The sequence below is a fragment of the Eretmochelys imbricata genome, chromosome 4 (assembly GCF_965152235.1).
Source record: "Eretmochelys imbricata isolate rEreImb1 chromosome 4, rEreImb1.hap1, whole genome shotgun sequence".
In the NCBI taxonomy this organism is placed as follows: Eukaryota; Metazoa; Chordata; order Testudines; family Cheloniidae; genus Eretmochelys; species Eretmochelys imbricata.
This window is the reverse complement of record NC_135575.1, coordinates 145,560,246-145,585,171: the sequence shown is the minus strand read 5'-3', so window position 1 is coordinate 145,585,171 and position 24,926 is coordinate 145,560,246. Positions and strand designations below refer to the sequence as shown.

The 24,926-nt window shown below is 57.0% G+C and overlaps 1 protein-coding gene across 1 annotated transcript in view; it reads right to left on the bottom strand.

Annotated features, from left to right (window-relative positions):
* Positions 1-24,926, bottom strand: part of LOC144264379 (dedicator of cytokinesis protein 2-like) — a 336,931-nt gene that overhangs the window by 303,731 nt on the left and 8,274 nt on the right. The window contains exons 2-9 of the mRNA XM_077816134.1: positions 18,173-18,256; positions 15,570-15,610; positions 15,146-15,201; positions 13,087-13,183; positions 7,471-7,619; positions 6,776-6,911; positions 6,308-6,459; positions 986-1,067 (exon numbers count right to left, since the gene is read on the bottom strand). Of these exons, the coding sequence (XP_077672260.1) occupies positions 986-1,067; positions 6,308-6,459; positions 6,776-6,911; positions 7,471-7,619; positions 13,087-13,183; positions 15,146-15,201; positions 15,570-15,610; positions 18,173-18,256 (797 nt within the window). The remainder of the gene's footprint in view (positions 1-985; positions 1,068-6,307; positions 6,460-6,775; positions 6,912-7,470; positions 7,620-13,086; positions 13,184-15,145; positions 15,202-15,569; positions 15,611-18,172; positions 18,257-24,926) is intronic.

Here is a 24,926-nt window from a genome sequence, read left to right as displayed (position 1 = left end):
CCTATACCGATGGGAGGGGTTCTTCCGCTGGCATAGGTAATCCACCTCCCCGAGAGGCGGTAGCCTTCTTCCATTGACCTAGTGCTGTCTGCACTGGGGGTTAGGTCAGTTTAACGGAGCCGCTCTGGGGTGTGGATTTTTCACACCCCTGCAAGACATAGCTATACAGATGTAAGTGCCTAGTGTAGACCAGGCCTTAGTCAGTAGGCGCCACATCCCCTCTGTTCCCCTTCCTGGGGCCTGCGAGAAATCAAGGCCAGCCGCGGCCATGGAGATGGGTGTACAAGAAAGCCTGGGGGGAGAGCGGCGGTTAGGGGCCCTGGTGTCTGAGTGTCACAGAGGAAATGGGCCACAGGAAGGATTTAAAGGAGTAGATGGTGGAACCAGGAGCTAGGGTGAGCACCCGCTGCTTATTTTCAGATGGACTGAAATTTATTAAAATTGATCATAGAGACCATTTTAAACATTCAGTTGACGTGTATGATAATTGCAGGTGTATACTGAAGGACAGAAGAAATGTAGACGTGAGAGAGAAATACATGGCATGCTGGGTTACCCCTCATTTGTCATGTGGTTACACTAGCAGAGCACTGGGACCAGGGGCCATTCAACGGGGAGCGGTGGGAGGAGCTGGGAGCACTGGGTCCAGGGCTGGGAGCCAGGGTGGGGGAAGGTCAGGGAGGGGCATGGTGGCCCAGCTGCGGTGGAGTAGGGGACAGGCATGGTGGCCAGTTGTGGTGCGATGGAGGAGGGGCAAAGGGCCCAGCTGTGGTGAGGTTGGGAAGGGGCATGGTGGCCCAGGTGGAGTAGGGGGGCGTGGTGTTTTGCCGTCCATCTCGGGACTGCTGGGCTACTGGTCCTGTGGGGGCAGACTCTGTGTCCCCGTCTCTGTGCAGCCCCCTGCACGACGGGGCTCGATCCTGGCTCAGGCATCTGGGTGCAAGAGGCATGCTGTCAGGCAGGGCAAGAGGGCACCTGTGCTCACCGTGAAGATGGCTTTCAGGTTGTTGAGCAACTCGATGTCCTGCGGGACCCCCGTGCTGGCCCAGCGGATCAGATAGTTCTCGCTGCAAAGAGAACCCGAGAGCGTCAGGAGACTCGCCACTGCAGGACACAGCCAGGAGCCCGGGATCCAGCTCTGTCCAGCCTCTCAAGGGGTGGTGCTGCCCTGAGCTGGGTGGGCGGGCCTGTGGCCCTAGACCTCCAGATAACAGACAGGAAGGGACAGCCGCCGAGCACAGGGTCTGTGAGCAGGAGTGGCTAGGCCCAGTCAGCACCCTGGGGGTATGATGGGGGCAGCAGACACAGGCTCTGCCGGCTCCCACGCAGGGCCCTGTTCAGTGCTCAAGCCCAGTGAAAGAGAGACGGTGAGGGCCAAGTTTTATCCCCTTCACCACGTGTCCTGTCCTCTCCCATCCAGCACCCCTATACAGCACCGGAGGCCCAAGCACCCTGTTATTCAAACAGCCCTGTGGGAAGCTGCCTATCCTAACAGCACCCCTCACCTGAATGCAGGTACCGGGGATCATCCCATCTGGGCCGTGGGCCTTGGAGATGCGACTGACTCCGAGTGCAAAGCATGCGCTCAGCAAGCTTCCTTCCGGAGGAGCATGGCATGTGGTGGGACAGGATGCAGACGCTTGGCAGGCGCCACACAGCCCTGGAGCAGAGCTCTACATGGGGCAAGGCCCAAGAACAAACCCCCGTTTAACAGCCAAGCCTATGGCTCTGGGCCAAGCACTGCAGGGAGCTGCCAAGGCTCCTCCCTCTCTCTGGGGTGGGACCTGACTCCTTTGGAAACAACTCAGGCCTCTCTGTAAGCCCGGGTCACGCGGCGCAGCTCAGGCATGGGCAGCCGGGGGCGGGGCAGGGAAACACCCTGCCCTGAGGCTGGATCTGAGCCAGCACCCCCTGGAGGGGACAGGCCCCATGTCCTATTCCTCACCCCCATCTCCCAGCCTGTCCCTGCCGTGGGGCCAGATCGGAACTAGAGGGGAAAGGCCCCGGGTCTCATTCCCCATGCCCCCACCACCCAGCCAATCCCTCCATCCTGGGGCCAGATTGGAGCCAGCACCCCCATTCCCAACCCCTCAGAGCCAGCCCCTCTGCAAGCACTGCAGGTTCCCATCAGCTCTTTTCACACTTTTCCTGGTTTGCTCATTGCACTGCTCTCAAGGGACCCATTGTCCCGCTCCCTGCAATCCCGCTTTGCTAGTCCTGCAGCTGCTCCCTGGGTGGCTGGCTGGTGCAGGCTGTCCTGGACAGAGGCGGATTACTGTTTTGTGGGGCTCTGGGTCAGAATAAGTGGGGACCCCCTACCCCCTCTCCTGCGCTCCTGCTGGGGAAATGGGGTTGGGCGCGGGGGTTTGCCCCACTCCTTGGCAGGAGCAGGTCAGGGCATGGGGGTGCCCATTTTTCTGGAGTGCCCCCGATTGGCTGGGGCCCCTAATCCTCCACAGCCACCTCTTTCTTCAGCGTGCAGCCCTGGCTCAGCTTCCTAGCACTGGCTCAGCCTGGCCTTCCCCAAGCACTGCTCTATCTCTGCCCTCTCTCCTCTGTCTTTCAGCTGCACCCCCCTCATGCCTCCCCAGAATCCAGCCTGGGGGAGACACCCACAGCTGCAGGGTGTGACAGGTGGCCACCCCAAGGCTTTTCGCTCTCACTCCTGTCTGAAGGGCATTTGCTTTCTGAGTGAATTCAGGAAACCACTTTCACACCAATCCCTTTCCATCACATGGATCCACAAAAGCAGAGCCACTGCAGAGCTCAAACTCTGGTCCTTGACTCCCAGCACCCGTCTGTAATTTGAGCTACGTGTGACTATGAGTTTTGACGGGGACCTGCCGCTAGAGGGGGCAGTGGGAGACACACTTGGCCAGTGAGCACAGAACAAACTGCTCCACCACAGCAGAGACCTGGAGAGCAAGACTGACTGGTCCTGGGAATGAGGGCTAGAGGGTAAAAAGCGGATCACAGAGTCCTTACCCTGGGCACATTCAATACAAAGGCAGTGGGTTCAGGAGGTAAGGCAAGGGACAGGAGACACAGAGTAACATTAACTGGTCACAGAGTAACAGCTGTGTTAGTCTGTCTTCGCAAAAAGAAAAGGAGTACTTGTGGCACCTTAGAGACTAACCAATTTATTTGAGCATGAGCTTTCGTGAGCTACAGCTCACTTCATCGGATGCATAGATGCATACTTCACCGATGAAGTGAGCTGTAGCTCACGAAAGCTCATGCTCAAATAAATTGGTTAGTCTCTAAGGTGCCACAAGTCCTCCTTTTCTTTTTATTAACTGGTCAGTTTTCATCACAGAGGAAGGTTAACAGGTCCCTGTGGGCAAAAACACTCCCATGGGATGGCAATTCCCCACTTGTACATCTACCGTCAACCTGGGCAGCTCCAGGAGACCTTGTCTCCCCGGGCAGCCGACACCAGACGAGCCCACAAGGTGTCAGTACAGCCAGGAGGGAGGTTATTGCATTTGCGGGGTGTATTTGGAACGGAATGGAGAGGAAGGGAGAGACAGAGACAGAGACAGGCTGCATCAGGAAGGAACAGCTTCCCCGAGGTGAAGGCTGTCTCCCCTCCCTACAGAGAAAGAAACAGCAGCCCCGGGACCACTGGGAGCCCCCCTGTGCCTCAGGTTAGGACAGCAACATATTGAGTCCCATTGGGTCTCATGCCATATGAAGCCTCAGGCACTCAGCAGGGGGTCAAAAGCCCTGGCCTCAGCAGGAGTTCCCTGGCCCAGGGCAGGGTGTGTCCTCCTGCCAGGCCAACCCTCCCTGAACAGTGGGTGTCTATCCCCCTCAGGGGGAGAGGAGCAGTTATCACCAGTTGGTCGGTCACTGGGGGGGGGCATGAGCAGTCAGTGGGGGTGGGGTCAGTTATCACTGGTCAGTCAGTGGGGGGTGGGGGTCAGTTATCACTGATCAGTAGGGTTGACCAGCGTCCAGTTTGCAACTGGAACTCCCAGACGAAAAAGGACCCTGGTGGCTCTGGTCAACACCGCTGACCGGGCCATTAAAAGTCTGCAGTACAGCAGTCAGCGATACAGTGGGGCTAAGGCAAGCTTCCTGCCTGCTGTGGCTCCGCGCAGCTCCTGGCAGCGGCCAGCATGTCCCTGCGGCCCCTAGGCACAGGGGCAATCAGGAAAGCTCCACGCACTGCCCCCGCCCGCAGTGCCGGCTCCGCAGCTCCCATTGGCCAGGAACCACAGCCAATGAAAACTGCAAGAGCTGCGCTTGCAGGTGCTGGCAGCACACAGAGCCCCCTGGTCCCTCCATCTAAGGGCCACAGAGACACGCTGGCCACTTCTGGGAGCTGCACGGAGCCAGGGCAGGCAGGCAGCCACCTCAGGTAAGTGCTGCCCAGCTGGAGCCCACACCCCGATCCCCCTTCTGCACCCCAACTCTCTGTCCCAGGTTGGAACCCCCTCCTGCACCCTAACTCCCTCCCAGAGCCCACACCCGAACCCCCAGCCCTGCACCCCCTCCCACATCTTAACTCCCTCCCAGAGCCCACACCCCTAACCCCCTCCCACACCCAACCCTCTGCCCCAGCCCTGAGCCCCTTCCTGTACCCTGAACGCCTCATTTCTGGCCCCACCCCAGAACCCGCACCCCCAGCCAAAGCCTCACCCCATCCTGCACCCCAACCCCCTGCCCTAGCCCAGTGAAAGTGAGTGAGGGTGGGGGAGAGTGAGTGAGGGCAGGAAGGAGGATGGAGTCGGTGGGGGCGGGACCTCTGAGAATGGGCATGGCCTCAAGAAAGGGGCGGGGAAGGAGTGTTTGGTTTTGTGCGATTAGAAAGTTGGCAACCCCTACTGGTCAGTCAGTGGAGGGCGGGGTCAGTTATCACTGGTCAGTGGGGTGAGGAATTACATATGGTTATCACCAGTTGGTTGGGGAGGGTAGGGGCGGTTATCACTGGTCAGTCAGTGCGGGGTAGTTATCACTGGGCAGTGGGGTGGGGAGTTACAGGTGATTATCACGGGTCGGTTGTGGGGAGTAGGGGCGGTTATCACTGGTCAGTCAGTGGGGGGCAGTGGTTAGTACCGGTCAGTTGGGGAGGGCAGGAGGAGAGAAGTGGTTATCACCAGGCAATCAGCATGGGAAGTAGATTCACAGACTCCAAGGCCAGAAGGGGCCACTGCGATCCTCTGGTCTGGCCCCTGTATAGCTACTGCCCCATAATAATCCCCAAGCAGATCTTTTGGAAAAACAGCCAATCTTCATAGAAAATTGTCAGGGATGGAGAATCCACCAAGACCCTGGGTAAATTGTTCCAATGGTTAATTACTCTCACTGTCAAAAATATATGCCTTATTTCCAGCCTGAATTTGTCTAGCTTCATCTTCCAGCCCTTGGATCAGGTTAGACCTTTGTCTGCTGGATTGAAGAGCTGAGCCCCTTATTAAATATTTGTTCCCCATGTAGGCGGGGATCAAGTTACTCCGTAACCTGCTCTTTGTTCAGCTAAACAGATTGAGCTGCTTGAGTCTCTCGCTATCAGGCAGGATTTCTAATTCTTTCATCATTCTTGTGCCTCTCCAATTTATCAACATCCTTCTTGAATTTCAGGCACCAGAACTGGGCACAGGATTCCAGCAGCGGTCGCCCCAGTGCTAGATACAGAGGGAAAATCACCTCTCTGCTGCTACTCAAGATTCCCCAGTTTACCTGGATCCCAGGATAGCATTCACCTTCTGGCCAAAGTGCCAAGTGGAAGCTCATGTTCAGCTGATTGCCCACCTCCAAATTTTTGTCTGAGTCACTGCTCCCCAGGACAGAGCCCCCACCCAGTATGCCTGACCTGCCTCCTTTGTTCCTAGCAGTATTCGTTCACATTTAGCTGTATTAAAATATATATTGTTTGCTTGCACCCAGTTTACCAAGTGATCTAGATAACTCTAAATCAGTAACCTGTAGGAGCGGGTGTCACTGGTTGGTCAGTGGTGGGAAGGGGAGGGGTGGTTATCACCAGCCGGTCAGTGGGCAGGGGTGGGGGAGAGGAGACAAGTCATCAGCCAGTGAGGTAAGCCCATCTGGTAAGCCATCTGGGCCCACACGGCTCAGGACAGTGGCTCTGCTGTTGCTCCAGGTCTGGTTTGGAAACTGCTGAGCTCCATGGTGCCAGGCGCTGGGATCCCTGACCCAGGAGCAGGTCACTTGGCAACTCCCCGCGGGCCAAGGCTCAGGAGTCAGTCAGGTCCCATCAGAGCAGCAGCCCTGGCCCAGGGCTCTCCTGGTGAGGCCCCCAGAGTAGGGTGTAAGCCCTGTGTCCCTCCCTTGGGGCAGGTACCTGATCATCTTCTGCTGGCCGGGGTCATAGAGCGCTGTGAAGAGCTGTGCCTCCTCCCCGATGTTGCAGACGAAATTGCGGACGCAGAGGTAGAGGTTGTGGGAGGGCGAGGCCAGGCGGGCATTGCAGCCCTGCTCGCTGTACTGGGAGCACTGCGGGGAGATGGGCAGAGGTCAAGGCCAAAGGGACTCCCACCTGCCTGGCCCCTCCCTACTCTGGCTCCTGCCTGGGCTCTAGCTGGGAGCAGGCCCAGAGCAGCGGGCAGCAGGATAGCCTGAAGCTCAGAGCAGGGGCCTGGGTGGTGCAGGGAGACCCCCAACCTGGCAGGGGCTGGAACTCCCCATCTCTGTGTATGGACTCCCATGGGCAGTGCCTCTCAGCTGGGCAGGGCCAGCACACCTGTTAGCATGGTGTGGGGCAGAGTCCGGGAAGAAGGACCGGGCAAGAGGGCCAGGGACGGGCACTCACCGTCTCTTCCTGGATGCGCTTACTGATCATACTCGTGGCCTGTCTGTGAGCCTGGAAGAGGCTGATGACGCTGGTTCTGTCCGGGTCCAGGATGTTCCCGTTCTCGTCACGCACAACCAGGTCTAGCTCCAGGATCCTGCAGAGCACAGGCCGGGGCATGAACACAACTCCAGGCGCAGGTCAGGGACCCGGACTCCCTGAGGCCTCTGGCCCAGCCCAGCCACACACAGAGCATCACCCAGCCACCCTGCCATGAAGCAAATGCTCCCCCCACCCCCCCGGTCACTGGCCGTGGATCCAGCCTGCATGCCCAGCAGGTGCCCACCTTGGGGTGGGAAGGGGCCGGCACAGGTCTCACCCAGGACTGCAGCAGGGTTCATGCCAGGGGTTGCCACGGGTGACCCCCAACCCTCTCACTGTTCCTGATTCACGCACTGCGGGTCATTCTCTGCCCCCTGGGCCCTTGCTTACACTATGCTGCTTGCACGCTTGTGTGCCTCGCACACCTGGGCTGTCTCCAGCCCCATGCTCTCACTTTCTCCAGTGCACCCACGGCACGTACTAGTGCCCATCCCTGGTCCCTCTCCAGCCCCACCCAACCCCACCTACAGCCCCTCTCCAACCCCAACTCCCTGCCTACAGCCCCCCCACCCCCATCCCAGCCCCACCCTTCCCTGCCCCCTGCAGGCTCTCACTTGTTCCCGTAGTCGATCTTGCTGGTCACCTCCTTCTTGAGCTCCAGGAGTTCATCCTTGGGGAGTGTCCCAGAGAGCAGCTGCGAGCGCCTCTCCATCAGCTCACACATCATCCTCCTGACCTGCCCGTACCGCTCTTTCTGCCCCATCTGCAGGGTGTCACGGGGGCAAGAGTCATGGCCGGTCCCAGAGAGCTGATCACCCACAGCCCTCGCAGTGCAGAGCCCAATCCATCCGGCCCCTCTTCCCTGACTCCTGCTGACCCCATCCCAGAAAGGCCCACCCCCCGTGATTCCCACAGCCCCCATCCCTGACCCCTCACAGCCCCTGCAGCCCCCATCCCAAAGAGCAACCCCCACTCCCTGCAGTTCCCACAGCCCCCATCCTAAAGGTTGGCACTTGCCCTGTGTAACGAAGTGGGACTGTTCTAATTGTTTCCTCTGAATAGCGTGGAGGTGCCTCAGTTTCCCCTAGGCAGTTCTTAAGTATCTAGGTGGTGGGGTAAGGGTGTAGGATCATTGCAGAGCCCTAGAGGGCAGGTGTGTGCAGGGGTCTGGACACAGAGAATGGCCAACACCCTATTTCCTGGCAACTGATGGCCTGGGCCCTTCCCCCCTGCAAGGTGAGAGCTAAAGGGTTGGAGAACAAAGGAATCCAGTGACCTCCTGGCCCGGGAAAGGGACAGAGCCCAGAGGAGGAGGGGCTGGAGAGAGTTTCAGTTTGGAGCTGGCTGGAGACATGGAGTGAGGGGCAGACGTGGTTGTCTGGCTCACTGCCCCCCAAAATGGACCCAGCTGAGGGGTCCGGTTCTCTGTACCTACAAGCTCTGTGTTAGACCATGTTCCTGTCGTCTAATAAACCTCTGTTTTACTGGCTGGCTGAGAGTCACGACTGACTGTGAAGTTTGGGTGCAGGACCCTGTGGCTTCCCCAGGAGCCCCACCTGAGCGGACTCGCTGTGGGAAGCGCACGGAGGGGCAGAGGATGCTGAATACTCTGAGGTCAGACCCAGGAAGGTGGAAGCTGTGTGAGCTTTGTGTCCTGAAGACAGGCTGCTCACAGAAAGGAGACTGCCCCAGAGTCCTGACTGGCTTCATGGGGAGCAGTTAGAATCATAGAATCATAGAATATCAGGGTTGGAAGGGACCTCAGGAAGTCATCTAGTCCAACCCCCTGCTCAAAGCAGGACCGATCCCCGACTAAATCATCCCAGTCAGGGCTTTGTCAAGCCTGACCTTAAAAACTTCTAGGGAAGGAGATTCCACCACCTCCCTAGGTAACGCATTCCAGTGTTTCACCACCCTCATAGTGAAAAAGTTTTTCCTAATATCCAACCTAAATCTCCCCCACTGCAACTTGAGACCATTACTCCTTGTCCTGTCATCTTCTACCACTGAGAACAGTCTAGATCCATCCTCTTTGGAACCCCCTTTCAGGTAGTTGAAAGCAGCTATCAAATCCCCCCTCATTCTTCTCTTCTGAAGACTAAACATCTCCAGTTCCCTCAGCCTCTCCTCATAAGTCATGTGTTCCAGTCCCCTAATCATTTTTGTTGCCCTCCGCTGGACTCTTTCCAATTTTTCCACATCCTTCTTGTAGTGTGGGGCCCAAAACTGGACACATTACTCCAGATGAGGCCTCACCAATGTCGAATAGAGGGGAACGATCACGTCCCTTGATCTGCTGGCAATGCTGTGAGGATGTGACGCAGCAGGGAGTGGGGAGTGTTGACCTGGGAATGTGCCCTGGGGATGGGAGACCTGAGAGCCTGTAACCTGAGCCAGGAGGGGGAGGGGGAGGTAACACCTCTACCCAGAAAGAAAAGGAGTACTTGTGGCACCTTAGAGACTAACCAGTTTATTTGAGCTTTCGTGAGCTACAGCTCACTTCATCTGTTGTATCTGATGAAGTGAGCTGTAGCTCACGAAAGCTCATGCTCAAATAAACTGGTTAGTCTCTAAGGTGCCACAAGTACTCCTTTTCTTTTTGCGAATACAGACTAACACGGCTGTTACTCTGAAACCTCTACCCAGGAATGTGGACGGAGGCTGCAGCAGGGAACCTGCTGCGTGGGTTTAGTTTCAGTTTGGGGCTGGGTGGAGGAACACAGGGAACACCAGGGCTGGGGTCTAAGCTCCCTGCTCCCCCAGAAGGACTTGACTGAGGGGTCCTGGGTGCACCCACAAGCTCTGTTTTGGACTGTGTTCCTGTTGTCCAATAAACCTTCTGAGAGTCTCAGTGAAACCCAGGAAGAGGGGTGCAGGGCCTGGACTCCCCCACACTCCATGACAAATGCCCCTACATATACATCCCAAAATGCCATTGGCCTTCTTGGCAACAAGGGCACACTGTTGACTCATATCCAACTATCCAACTTCTCGTCCACTGTAACCCCTAGGTCCTTTTCTGCAGAACTGCTGCCGAGCCATTCAGTCCCTACTCTGTAGCGGTGCATTGGAATCTTCCGTCCTAAATGCAGGACTCTGCACTTGTCCTTGTTGAACCTCATCAGATTTCTTTTGGCCCAATCCTCCAATTTGTCTAGGTCCCTCTATATCCTATCCCTACCCTCTAGCGTATCTACCACTCCTCCCAGTTTAGTGTCATCTGCAAATTTGCTTAGAGTGCAATCCACACCATCCTCCAGATCATTTATGAAGATATTGAACATAACCGGTGCCAGGACCGACCCCTAGACATGGAGCCATTGATCACTACCCATTGAGCCCGACAATCTAGCCAGCTTTCTATCCACCTTATAGTTCCAGAGCAACGCCCAGGTACTCTGTGACAACTGGTGGTAGTGGTGGGATATACTGCACCCCGTGGACGGCGCTTCCTGCAGTAAGTGATTGGGGAGCAGTAAAACAAAGGGGGATTGACGGGGACCAGGTGTGCTGAAGAATCAGAGAGAGAGATGGTTTCAGGGGGTGGTTAACCCCTGGGAGTGTGTGACCAGAGAGAAGGACTTTTGCAGTAACAGGGTTCCTCTGGGGATTGCAGCGAGCGGTCCCAGGGGCGGAGGAGTCTGCAGCTCGACCCTGGCAAAGAGGTGGTGACCTCGAGAAGGGCTGGCACACGAGGGGTTCTCCCTGGAAACCGTGGGGAGCTGAGAGCACACAGGCCTGTGAGTCCACAACAACTTGGGAAGAGTGGAGTGATGGCCTGTCACCGTCTCCTTAAGAAGGACATTGTAAACCTGTGCAGAAAGAGAGGGTTGAGCGTTGGAAAGTTCACCGAAGCACAGTTAATCGTGCAGCTGGAGGAGGATGACTGCTCTAAGGAACAGATTCCTGACCCCAAATGGGGCTATAGCAGGACCTGGGAGCAGCTGGAGTGGTAGCCAGGCATTCCCAAGATTCCTGTTCCCGACCTGACGGGGCTCTTCTCGATCGGATTCCCCATCCAGGGATCGGAGATGGATGGGTTGGAGCTGAGTCCGAGAGAGCAAGAGGACTGTGAGAGACAGCGAGAGCCCGAGAAAGAGCTGCAGAAGCAGCAGCAGCATGAACTGGCGGTGGGGGAGCAGAGAGACCTAGGGGACCTCCCCGGGGTGAGTGGGGATAGACCCCAGGGGGCCAGTTCCGCAGGGAACCTCAAGACTAAATAGATCCCAAGCTGTGTGTCTGGGAAAGGAGAAACTGTCTCCGTCTCTTCTTTGTCTGTGGAGCAGACAGAAGGGGCCTTTCAGCCTGTGATGGTTGAGGGTCGTGCAGTTGTCTCAGAGCTGGTTCTGGATTCAGCTAAAGCCCAGGAAGGGAAAGGTCCTAAGTTTGTGTCTGCTCAGGAGAATGGCCCTGTAACTAGGTCGCATCCAGTTAGTGTCTATGTAAAATCCCAGAGCCCAGACAATTCTGGTGCTTGTATTTTGCCTGTTGCTAGTGTGTTGTTGGGAAAGGGTGTCGCAACTCTGTCTAATCAGGGTGAGATCCCAGCCAGGGCACAAGGAGAGAATGAAGGTGATGTGATTGTGTTACCTACTGAGGGTGTGGAAACCTGTCGCAAGAAGGAAAAGATTCCTGAACTTGTGTGTGGCAAAGGGAAGGAGAATGCTTCTGACCTTTTATCTAGGAAGTCTGCAAGTTTGCCTGAAAGGGGATTGTGTAGGAATCCGCCGGATGGGCCAGAGGTAATTCTGGATGTAAGGGAGACCCAGAAAGAGTCTGTTGTTGCTCAGGAAAGTGTTCCTCTAGAGCAAGCCCTCGGTAAAGAGGGTAAGAGCAGAATTTCTGTGGGGGTGAATTGTTGCATAGAAAAGCCCTAGGGAAAAGAATCCTCATGGAGTCTTTGCAAGCAGTTTACTGCAACTGAAGGGTGTGAAAGTGATTTAAACAAGAAAGTTTCAGTTCCTAACAGCCAGAAATTTTCTGTTGTGAATGGATCCACTGACTTTCCTGTTGAAAGATCCAGTGTGGAGAGCTTTGAGAAGGTCTCAGATGGAGTGAAAGCTGTTAAGAAAGTTAAACAGTCCTCTAACCAAGTGGCTGTGTTTGGCCAGCTTGTTGGGGAGAAGACCCAATCCCAGTTTGACCCCCTGGGGTTTTGGGGGTGGCCAAAGGGCACGGGCCGCATAAACCTTCCCACATGTGGTCTGCGAGTGCTATCGACAACCCCGGACCTGAGGGAGGGCGTGAAACTGGAAGGGCCTGGTGTAACTCCTACCAAGGAATGGGAGAGATGCTGGGGCATCCATGGGAATGTTGGCGGCTTCGAACTTCCCCAGGTCACCGGCTAAAGTGACCCCGCCTAGTTCGATCTCGAAGGGGGGAGAGATGTGATGAAGCGGGACTGTTCTTAATGTTTCCTCTGAATAGTGTGGACGTGCCTCAGTTTCCCCTAGGCAGTTCTTAAGTATCTAGGTGGTGGGGTAAAGGTGTAGGATCACTGCAGAGCCCTAGAGGGCAGGGGTGTGCAGGGGTCTGGACACAGAGAATGGCCAACACCCTGTTTCCTGGCCACTGATGGCCTGGGCCCTTCCACCCCTGCAAGGTGAGAGCTAAAGGGTTGGAGAACAAAGGAATCCGGTGACCTCCTGGCCTGGAAAAGGGACAGAGCCCAGAGGAGGAGGGGCTGGAGAGAGTTTCAGTTTGGAGCTGGCTGGAGACATAGAGTGAAGGGCTGATGTGGTTGTCTGGCTCACTGCCCCCCAAAATGGACCCAGCTGAGGTGTCTGGTTCTCTGCACCTACAGGCTCTGTGTTAGACCATGTTCCCGTCGTCTAATAAACCTCTGTTTTACTGGCTGGCTGAGAGTCACGTCTGACTGCGAAGTTCGGGGGCAGGACCCTCTGGCTTCCCCAGGATCCCCACCTGAGTGGACTCGCTGTGGGAAGCGCACGGAGGGGCAAAGGATTCTGAAGGCTCCGAGGTCAGACCCAGGAAGGTGGAAGCTGTGTGAGCTGTGTGTCCTGAAGACAGGCTGCTCACAGAAAGGAGACTTCCCCAGAGTCCTGACTGGCTTCATGGGGAGCAGTTCCAGAGCATCGCCCAGGGACTCTGTGACACCCTGTGCACCCCCCCCCCCGCTCATTCCCTCCCCAGGCTGAGGTCTGGTGACCCATCTCCAGAGGGTGGACCGGTCCCCATGGCTTCCCTACTGCTGGGCCACAGGCTCTTACCACATAAAGCTGCTTCCAGATGGTGGCCCATTCCCGCAGCGTGGTCGTGATCTCCTGCACCATCGGCATCTCCGCAGACACAATGTTCTCCTCCGCCCTGGCCAGAGAGCTGGTGAGGCCAAGCCCTGCACATGGCGAGGAGGCTCAGCCCCACCCCTGCCCGTTGCATGCGGGTCCCTGAGCTCAACAGCCCAGTTCCCGCCTGCCCCGCAGTTTTGCCACAGGCTGCGGCAGCACCAGCCATCAGCCTCAGGGAGCCCCACTGAGACCCTGCATCGCCCTCCCTGTACCCCGCTGCTGTTTGAGGGGGTTGCCCGCCCTGGCCAGGGGCCCACTGGGCTGCGAGAGCCCTGGCCTGGCAGGTTATAAGGAGAGCGAATCATGGAGCTGCAGGCTGGTTACTGCAAGCAGGGGATGGGGGAGAGCTGAGAACCAGGCCAGGCACAGACCTGGGGTGCTGCGCTGCTTGCCCCACTTCATGCCAGGGGAGGGGCACGGCTGAATGCTGGGACTGGGAGGGCAGGACGTCTGGCCAAACACAGGGACAGGCTGGGGGAGGCAGAAGGGTCCACCCGAGCACTGGAATGGGGGAGGAGGTGACAGGGCCCAGCCGAGCACAGGGGAGGGGTACTGGGATGGGGGGTCGATGATAGGGCCCAGCTGAGCACTGGGACAGGTGTGTGTGTGGAGGGGTGACAGGGCCCAGCCGAGCACCGGGATGGGGGGGCATGGGGATGGGGGCACAGTGACAGGGCCCGGCTGAGCCTTGAGGGGGGAGAGGATGCAGGACCCAGCCATGCACGGGGACATGGGCAGTGACAGGGCCCGGCTAAGCACTGGGATGGGAGGGGTGCAGTGCCCGACTGAGCACTGGGATAGAGGGGTGGTGATAGGGCCCAGGCAAGCATTGGGACGGGGAAGGGGCAGGGCCCGAATGAGCACTGGGATGCAGGGCCCTGGCTGAGCACTGGGACAGGGGGGCAAGACCCAGCCGAGCGCTGGGATGAGGAGCAGGACCTGGCTTAGCACTGGGATGAGGGCTGGGAGGCAGGACTCAGCTGAGCACTGGGACAGGGTGCGGGCAAGGCCCAGCTTAGCACTGAGATGGGAGGTGGGTAGGACCCAGCCGAGCTCTGGGACGGGAAGGGGGTAGGACCCAGCTGTGACGAAGTGAGACTGTTTTTAACGTTTCCTCTGAATAGTGTAGGGGTGCCTCCGTTTCCCCTGTGCAGTTCTTACGTATCTAGAGGGTGGGGTAAGGGTGTATGATCGTTGCAGAGCCCTAGAGGACAGGTGTGTGCAGGGGTCTGGACACAGAGAATGGCTGACACCCTGTTTCCTGGCAACTGATGGCCTGGGCCCTTCCCCCCTGCAAGGTGAGATCTAAAGGGTTGGAGAACAAAGGAATCAGGTGCCCTCCTGGCCCGGGAAAGGGACAAAGCCCAGAGGAGGAGGGGCTGGAGGGAGTTTCAGTTTGGGGCTGGCTGGAGACATGGAGTGAGGGGCAGACGTGGTTGTCTGGTTCCCAGCCCCCCAAAATGGTCCCAGCTGAGGGGTCCTGTTCTCTGCACCTGTAAGCTCTGTGTTAGACCATGTTCCTGTCGTCTAATAAACCTCTGTTTTACTGGCTGGCTGAGAGTCCCGTCTGACTGCGGAGTTGGGGGGCAGGACCCTCTGGCTTCCCCAGGAGCACCACCTGAGTGGACTCACTGTGGGAAGCACACGGAGGGGCAGAGGATGCTGAATGCTCCGAGGTCAGACCCAGGAAGGTGGAAGCCGGGTGAGCTGTGTGTCCTGCAGACAGGCTGCTCACAGGAAGGCGACTGCCCCAGAGTCCTGCCTGGCTTCGTGGGGAGCTGTTCCAGAGCATCGCCCGGGGACGCCATGACACCAGTTGAGCACTGGGACAGGGCAGGGGCAGGACCCAGCCGAGCACTGGGACAGGGCGGGGTGTGGTGACGGGCCCACTGAGGTGCAGATCAGGGAGGACCCAGCCCCGTGACCAGTAAAACATTCGCTGACTCAGCCCAGAGCCCCTCCCTGCCCCCCCGGTACCTACCCCTTCTGCTTCACGTGGGCGCCCTTCAGGTGGATCAGTGCGACAGGAAATATGCCCTGGGGAGAGGAGACATCGTCAGCACAGCGACCCCGATCTGGGGGGCAGAGCCAGTGGGAGGGGTGTCGGCCCCAATGCGGCAGGAGCCCTCCGACCCAGTCGGATATGGGTCCACCCAGGGCCAGGTCCTTGATGGGGCCAGAGCAGGGGTCAGGAGGGCAGCTCGGAGCCCCCAAAGCAGGTTAAAGTCACTCCACGCAAGGCACGGCGACTTCCTGCAGGGGGCGCCATGCGGCGAGTGCATGAGCTCCGCCTCTGGCCACGCACTGTGTCCCCAGTGCCCCCCAGCAGCTCTGGGGCCCGGCCCTGAGACAAGGGAGAGGACGAGTGCCCTGGCCCCTACCATCGCGGTGAGCCGCCGACTTACCCAGGTGGCTCTGTTCCGGAGCGAGTACCCTCTGTACCAGCCTGCAAATGGAACAACAGAGAGTGAGACGCCAAGGGGCCTCTGAACGGAGAGCACTTCTCCCAGCAGGGGGCGCTGTGGCAGGGGGGCAGGAGCCCTGGCTGTGGGGGGGAGCTCCCGGTTACTCCAGCCCCGGCCTGTCCCTGCAGGGGGCGCTATGGGGAGCAGGGCAGGAGCTGGGTGTGGGGGAGCTCCCGGTTACTCCAGCCCCGGCCTGTCCCCGCAGGGGGCGCTGTGGGGAGCAGGGCAGGAGCCCTGGCTGTGGGGGGGAGCTCCTGGTTACTCCAGCCCCGGCCTGTCCCCGCAGGGGGTGCTGTGGGGAGCAGGGCAGGAGCCCTGGCTGTGGGGGGGAGCTCCTGGTTACTCCAGCCCCGGCCTGTCCCCGCAGGGGGCGCTGTGGGGAGCAGGGCAGGAGCTGGGTGTGGGGGAGCTCCCAGTTACTCCAGCCCCGGCCTGTCCCCGCAGGGGGCGCTGTGGGGAGCAGGGCAGGAGCTGGGTGTGGGGGAGCTCCCGGTTACTCCAGCCCCGGCCTGTCCCCGCAGGGGGCGCTGTGGGGAGCAGGGCAGGAGCTGGGTGTGGGGGAGCTCCCGGTTACTCCGGCCCCAGCCTGTCCCCGCAGGGGGCGCTGTGGGGAGCAGGGCAGGAGCTGGGTGTGGGGGAGCTCCCAGTTACTCCAGCCCCGGCCTGTCCCCGCAGGGGGCGCTGTGGGGAGCAGGGCAGGAGCTGGGTGTGGGGGAGTTCCCGGTTACTCCAGCCCCGGCCTGTCCCCGCAGGGGGCGCTGTGGGGAGCAGGGCAGGAGCTGGGTGTGGGGGAGCTCCCAGTTACTCCAGCCCCGGCCTGTCCCCGCAGGGGGCGCTGTGGGGAGCAGGGCAGGAGCTGGGTGTGGGGGAGCTCCCGGTTACTCCAGCCCCGGCCTGTCCCCGCAGGGGGCGCTGTGGGGAGCAGGGCAGGAGCTGGGTGTGGGGGAGCTCCCGGTTACTCCGGCCCCAGCCTGTCCCCGCAGGGGGCGCTGTGGCAGGGGGGCAGGAGCCCTGGCTGTGGGGGGGAGCTCCCGGTTACTCCGGCCCCAGCCTGTCCCCGCAGGGGGCGCTGTGGGGAGCAGGGCAGGAGCTGGGTGTGGGGGAGCTCCCGGTTACTCCAGCCCCGGCCTGTCCCCGCAGGGGGCGCTGTGGGGAGCAGGGCAGGAGCTGGGTGTGGGGGAGCTCCCGGTTACTCCAGCCCCGGCCTGTCCCCGCAGGGGGCGCTGTGGGGAGCAGGGCAGGAGCTGGGTGTGGGGGAGCTCCTGGTTACTCCGGCCCCAGCCTGTCCCCGCAGGAGCAGTGGCTAGGGGGACTGGTGTGGCGGGACTGGCTGCTGAGGGGGGGTATTGCTGGAGGCTGGCTGCTATTGTTGTGTATTATTTGTATTCTTAACGGGCCTTGGAACCAAACTCAGAACAGAGACAGTCCCTGCCCAAGGAGCTGACGTCCTGTGTCCAACAAGAGACGAGCGGAGACCGACCGCCAGGGCAGCACAAGAGAACAACCAGACCATGGCCAGCAGACAGGCAGCGGTCTCAGCACACCAGCCCCCAAATCACTCTCAGGTATATTTGTCGGCATGGCGGCAAAGCAGAGCGCCCAGGCGGTTTGAAGCCGGACAATGAGTTAGTTCTGCAGAGGTTTGCGGGGAGCTCCTCCCAGTGTCGGGGCAGGGGAGAAGGCACCAAGGGGCTTGTTTGAACTTGTAACAAGTGGGTGCTGGAGGCTGGTGTCACAGGCTGATTGGAGGTGAGCGCAGACAGGCTGCGTGGGGATGGGTCATGCTGTGAAAGCAAAGACGAGCAGCTCATGTTGGATGCAGTGAAGAAGGGGGAGCCAGAGGAGGGTGCCGTGGGCACAGTGGTGGGCTAGGAGCTGCATGGCTTTGAGCAGGGCGGGATGGACGGTCAGAGCCTGGGGGAGTGTGGGCGCTGTGGGGAGGGATACGAACGGCCCTGTGCCCTGTCTTGCAGACGCTCTGCAAAAGAACCAGCCAGATTTACACACAGCTGCATGTGAGGACCTGGCTAGTGGCCGGGGTGAAGACAATGTCCCAGTTACAGGCCTGAGTGACAGAGCAGTATGGTGGTGTTGTCCAAGCGGGGAGGGCTTGGGGGAAGACTAGGAGCCGGAGCTGGCAGCTAGGCAGTTCCGAGGAGGCGTCAGAGAGACAGGCCCGAATTGTCCTTTGGCTTGAAGGAGACAGTCTGGAGCGGAGGGAGATCAGTGTGTCGGGCACAGAAAGGGTTGCTGACTCTGTGGTTGCAGATGGGGTTACCCAGAGCCCACGTGCAGAGGGAGAAGAGAAGGGGACCCCCCACAGAAAGCGGGAAGGGGACGAGGGGTTCTGCTGAAGGATACACTGAAGGGAGCTGAGAGAGGAAGAAAGAGGACCAGGTGAGGACAGAGTTCCAGAAGCCGAGGGAGGACATGATTTCAAGAAGAGTGTGGCTGATGATTTCACAGACGATGAGAGGTCCAAGAGGTTTCTCCTGGGGTCTGTGGAGCCAGTTACCCCAGTCTCAGTGCCTGGCCCCACTTACCCTCCAAGGCCTGTAGGATGTGTACTGTGTCCCCGATCTGCAGCGGCAGGTGATGCTCGTTCGTGCCCGAAAAGTTCCACAAAGCTGCAAAACAACAGCCAGGGGAGTTAGGGGGTGGTGAGAGGGGGCAGCTCTGGACCCCAGCCCCCTGCAGGTGGCTCTGCCCTCTCACTGCCTCACCCAGCCCAGCTCATCCATCTCCGGGTCTAGGGGAAACCTGGCACGCTTGCTCTCTGAGCTCGGCCTCTCAGTGCCTTGCGGACAACTTGCCTCAGCTGTTCCCCAGCACTGGGTGGGCCCGCCCTTTGCTCCTGGTGTTCCCCCGTTGTCACAACCACTGCTACTGGGATGCCAGGCTGCCCCAGCCCCCAGTCGCCCCTGACAGTGACAGGCACAATGTGCCCCCCTTCATCTCTGCTCTGGCACAAGGCTGTCTCTAACCCCGCCCGTGCCAGGCCCCATGCTGCCAGGGTGCCTTGGCGGCTGGCACCATCTCCCAGCCTGTACTCAGTGGGCAGGGCAGGGCAGTCACGGGAGAGGTGACTGGCTGGGGGGCAGGAGAGACCCCCTCTATGACACTGCACAGATGAGCGCCCTGGGGGGGTCCTGCTCACTCTGAGCCCCAGGGTCCTAGCGTAGCCAGTCTCGGGGCTCCCAAGAGGTCTGAGTTCAGCAGTCCCAGGATGGAGGGTGTAGATGGAGCTGGAGGCAGGTTGGGTCTGGGAGCTGCCACAAGGCTGGGGGAAGATCTGCAGGGGACATGGGCATGAGCAGCGAGGATAGGCTGGGGATGAGCACAGCAGGATCCAGCTTCCTTCGAGGGGTGGGAATTTCACTGCACCCAGGGCCATGGCTGTCAAGCACCCGAAGGGATGCTCCTGTCTGGGGGCACCCTCTATTGGCACCAGAGTCCCACCCCCAGCTGCCACCCACCCTCCATCCCACGAGCCCTGCAGTGTTCAGCAGCCAACAGCACAGGCCACCAGTACCCGCCACCGCTCAGTGGCCCCCCCGCAGCCGGCAGCTGCACACCCGCCCTATGCTCGGGGCAGGGTGTATTGACAAGACAAACTTAAATATGCACAATTCTAAACATGCAAATTAGCTGACTAAGTAATTTGTATAAAATGTCACACAAAGAGCTGTGCAGGTTTCAGAGTAACAACCGTGTTAGTCTGTATTCGCAAAAAGAAAAGGAGTACTTGTGGCACCTTAGAGACTAACCAATTTATTTGAGCATAAGCTTTCGTGAGCTACAGCTCACTTCATCGGATGCATACTGTGGAAAGTGTAGAAGATCTTTTTATACACATAAAGCATGAAAAAATACCTCCTCCCACCCCACTCTCCTGCTGGTAATAGCTTATCTAAGGTGATCACTCTCCTTACAATGTGTATGATAATCAAGGTGGGCCATTTCCAGCACAAATCCAGGGTTTAACAAGAACGTCTGGGGGAGGGGGGGTAGGAAAAAACAAGGGGAAATAGGTTACCTTGCATAATGACTTAGCCACTCCCAGTCTCTATTCAAGCCTAAGTTAATTGTATCCAATTTGCAAATGAATTCCAATTTAACAGTTTCTCGCTGGAGTCTGGATTTGAAGTTTTTTTGTTGTAATATAGCAACTTTCATGTCTGTAATCGCGTGACCAGAGAGATTGAAGTGTTCTCCGACTGGTTTATGAATGTTATAATTCTTGACATCTGATTTGTATCCATTTATTCTTTTACGTAGAGACTGTCCAGTTTGGCCAATGTACATGGCAGAGGGGCACTGCTGGCACATGATGGCATAGATCACATTGGTAGATGTGCAGGTGAACGAGCCTCTGATAGTGTGGCTGATGTGATTAGGCCCTGTGATGGTGTCCCCTGAATAGATATGATTGGAATCACAGAGACTTGGTGGGATAACTCACATGACTGAAGTACTGTCATGGATGGTTATAAACTGTTCAGGAAGGACAGGCAGGGCAGAAAAGGTGGGGGAGTAGCACTGTATGTAAGGGAGCAGTATGACTGCTCAGAGCTCCGGTACGAAACTGTAGAAAAACCTGAGTGTCTCTGGATTAAGTTTAGAAGTGTGTGCAACAAGAGTGATGTAGTGGTGGGAGTCTGCTATAGACCACCGGACCAGGGGGATGAGGTAGATGAGGCTTTCTTCCGGCAGCTCACGGAAGCTACTAGATCGCATGCCCTGATTCTCATGGGTGACTTTAATTTTCCTGATATCTGCTGGGAAAGCAATACTGCGGTGCATAGACAATCCAGGAAGTTTTTGGAAAGCGTAGGGGACAATTTCCTGGCGCAAGTGCTAGAGGAGCCAACTAGGGGGGGCGCTTTTCTTGACCTGCTGCTCACAAACCGGGTAGAATTAGTGGGGGAAGCAAAAGTGGATGGGAATCTGAGAGGCAGTGACCATGAGTTGGTTGAGTTCAGGATCCTGACGCAGGGAAGAAAGGTAAGCAGCAGGATACGGACCCTGGACTTCAGGAAAGCAGACTTCGACTCCCTCAGGGAACGGATGGCCAGGATCCCCTGGGGGACTAACTTGAAGGGGAAAGGAGTCCAGGAGAGCTGGCTGTATTTCAAGGAATCCCTGTTGAGGTTACAGGGACAAACCATCCCAATGAGTCGAAAGAATAGTAAATATGGCAGGCGACCAGCTTGGCTTAACGGTGAAATCCTAGCGGATCTTAAACATAAAAAAGAAGCTTACAAGAAGTGGAAGGTTGGACATATGACCAGGGAAGAGTATAAAAATATTGCTCGGGCATGTAGGAATGAAATCAGGAGGGCCAAATCGCACCTGGAGCTGCAGCTAGCGAGAGATGTCAAGAGTAACAAGAAGGGTTTCTTCAGGTATGTTGGCAACAAGAAGAAAGCCAAGGAAAGTGTGGGCCCCTTACTGAATGAGGGAGGCAACCTAGTGACAGAGGATGTGGAAAAAGCTAATGTACTCAATGCTTTCTTTGCCTCTGTTTTCACTAACAAGGTCAGCTCCCAGACTGCTACGCTGGGCATCACAGAATGGGGAAGAGATGGCCAGCCCTCTGTGGAGATAGAGGTGGTTAGGGACTATTTAGAAAAGCTGGACGTGCACAAGTCCATGGGGCCGGACGAGTTGCATCCGAGAGTGCTGAAGGAATTGGCGGCTGTGATTGCAGAGCCATTGGCCATTATCTTTGAAAACTCGTGGCGAACGGGGGAAGTCCCGGATGACTGGAAAAAGGCTAATGTAGTGCCAATCTTTAAAAAAGGGAAGAAGGAGGATCCTGGGAACTACAGGCCAGTCAGCCTCACCTCAGTCCCTGGAAAAATCATGGAGCAGGTCCTCAAAGAATCAATCTTGAAGTACTTGCATGAGAGGAAAGTGATCAGGAACAGCCAGCATGGATTCACCAAGGGAAGGTCATGCCTGACTAATCTAATCGCCTTTTATCATGAGATTACTGGTTCTGTGGATGAAGGGAAAGCAGTGGATGTATTGTTTCTTGACTTTAGCAAAGCTTTTGACACGGTCTCCCACAGTATTCTTGTCAGCAAGTTAAGGAAGTATGGGCTGGATGAATGCACTATAGGGTGGGTAGAAAGCTGGCTAGATTGTCGGGCTCAACGGGTAGTGATCAATGGCTCCATGTCTAGTTGGCAGCCGGTGTCAAGTGGAGTGCCCCAGGGGTCAGTCCTGGGGCCAGTTTTGTTCAATATCTTCATAAATGATCTGGAGGATGGTGTGGATTGCACTCTCAGCAAATTTGCGGACGATACTAAACTGGGAGGAGTGGTAGATACGCTGGAGGGGAGGGATAGGATACAGAAGGACCTAGACAAATTGGAGGATTGGGCCAAAAGAAATCTGATGAGGTTCAATAAGGATAAGTGCAGGGTCCTGCACTTAGGACGGAAGAATCCAATGCACCGCTACAGACTAGGGACCGAATGGCTAGGCAGCAGTTCTGCGGAAAAGGACCTAGGGGTGACAGTGGACGAGAAGCTGCATATGAGTCAGCAGTGTGCCCTTGTTGCCAAGAAGGCCAATGGCATTTTGGGATGTATAAGTAGGGGCATAGCGAGCAGATCGAGGGACGTGATTGTCCCCCTCTATTCGACATTGGTGAGGCCTCATCTGGAGTATTGTGTCCAGTTTTGGGCCCCACACTACAAGAAGGATGTGGATAAATTGGAGAGAGTCCAGCGAAGGGCAACAAAAATGATTAGGGGTCTAGAACACATGACTTATGAGGAGAGGCTGAGGGAGCTGGGATTGTTTAGCCTGCAGAAGAGAAGAATGAGGGGGGATTTGATAGCTGCTTTCAACTACCTGAAAGGGGGTTCCAAAGAGGATGGCTCTAGACTGTTCTCAATGGTAGCAGATGACAGAACGAGGAGTAATGGCCTCAAGTTGCAGTGGGGGAGGTTTAGATTGGATATTAGGAAAAACTTTTTCACTAAGAGGGTGGTGAAACACTGGAATGCATTGCCTAGGGAGGTGGTGGAATCTTCTTCCTTGGAAATTTTTAAGGTCAGGCTTGACAAAGCCCTGGCTGGGATGATTTAACTGGGAATTGGTCCTGCTTCGAGCAGGGGGTTGGACTAGATGACCTTCAGGGGTCCCTTCCAACCCTGATATTCTATGATTCTATGATTCTATGATATGTGGGCACAGTTGGCAATGGGCTTTGTTGCAAGGATAGGTTCCTGGGTTAGTGGTTCTGTTGTGTGGTCTGTGGTTGCTGGTGAGTATTTGCTTCAGGTTGGGGGGCTGTCTGTAGGCAAGGACTGGCCTGTCTCCCAAGATTTGTGAGAGTGTTGGGTCATCCTTCAGGATAGGTTGTAGATCCTTAATAATGCGTTGGAGGGGTTTTAGTTGGGGGCTGAAGGTGACGGCTAGTGGCGTTCTGTTATTTTCTTTGGTGGGCCTGTCCTGTAGTAGGTGACTTCTGGGAACTCTTCTGGCTCTATCAATCTGTTGATACTACAGGACAGGCCTAACAAAGAAAATAACAGAACGCCACTAGCCGTCACCTTCAGCCCCCAACTAAAACCCCTCCAACGCATTATTAAGGATCTACAACCTATCCTGAAGGATGACCTTTAGATAAGCTATTACCAGCAGGAGAGTGGGTTTGTGTGCGTGCGGGGGGGGGTGTGTGTGAGAAAACCTGGATTTATGCTGGAAATGGCCCAACTTGATTATCATACACCATACATACATATTGTAAGGAGAGTGATCACCTTAGATAAGCTATTACCAGCAGGAGAGTGGGGTGGGAGGAGGTATTTTTTCATGCTTTATGTGTATAAAAAAATCTTCTACACTTTCCACAGTATGCATCCGATGAAGTGAGCTGTAGCTCACGAAAGCTTATGCTCAAATAAATTGCTTAGTCTCTAAGGTGCCACAAGTACTCCTTTTCTTTTTTTAAAGAGCTGTACAAAACTTCAGCTTCCAGGTTCAAGGTCTCAGGCCTTATCTCTAACATGAGCCCTGGGCCCAGCATCTCTGGAAGATCCCAGGGAGGAGGCTGCCAGGCCCTCTGGGACCCGCCAGCACCAGGGTAAAGCCGGGTGTGCTGGAACCCCAGGTGTGTCGTGGGCGGGTGCCAGGCTGCGGAATGAGCCCCCAGGAACTAAGGGCCAGCCCAGCCCTCCCCGCCTGCTGCATCCAGCAGAGAACTCTGACATCAACACAGGCCCGCATTGGTATTTCTCAAAAAACCCCTCCCAAAACAGACCTGCTACTCTGAGGGGAGAGAGGAACAGAACGGACAGGAGACAGACAGGGGAGACATGGATAATGAACGGCTGAGACGCCCTGGGGATGAGCCGCGTGGGATCCTAAGCAGAAAGAAAAGAACACTCAGCAGCTGCACCCCAAGGGGCTAGGGTCCACCCACTGCTGTGCTGTGACAAAGCGGGACTGTTCTTAATGTTTCCTCTGAATACTGTAGGGGTGCCTCAGTTTCTCCTATGCATTTCTTAAGTCTCTAGGTGGTGGGATAAGGCAGACTGTGTGATTGTTTCAGAGCAAAGGGCCAGTGTACATAAATGGCCGACAGTCTGTCTCCTGGTAACTGATGGCCTTGCCCTTCCCCCCCTGCAAGGTGAAAGCTAAAGGGAACAAAGGAATCAGGTGACCTCCTGGCCCCGGAAAGAGACAAAGCCCAGAGGAGGAGGGGCTGGAGGGGGAGTGGGTTGGGGCTGGCTGGGGATGTGAAGTGAAGTGCAGACGTGGTTGTCCAGTGTTGTGAGTCCACAACAACTTGGGAAGAGTGGAGTGATGGCCTGTCACCGTCTCCTTAAGAAGGACATCGTAACCCTGTGCAGAAAGAGAGGGTTGAGCATTGGAAAGTTCACCAAAGCACAGTTCATCGTGCAGCTGGAGGAGGATGACCGCTCTAAGGAACAGATTCCTGACCCAAATGGGGCTATAGCAGGATCTGGGAGCAGCTGGAGTTGGAGCCAGGCGTCCCCAAGACTCCTGTCCCCAACCAGACAGGGGTCTTCACGATCGGGTTCCCCATCCGGGGATCGGAGATGGACGGGATTGGAGCTGAGTCCGCGAGAGCAAGAGGACTGTGAGAGACAGCGAGAGCCCGAGAAAGAGCTGCAGAAGCAGCAGCAGCATGAACTGGTGATGGGGGAGCGGAGAGGCCTAGGGGACCTCCCAGGGGTGAGTGGGGATAGACCCCAGGGGGCCAGTTCCGCAGGGAACCTCGAGACTAAATTGCTGCCCCTGGTTAAGGAGGGGGGG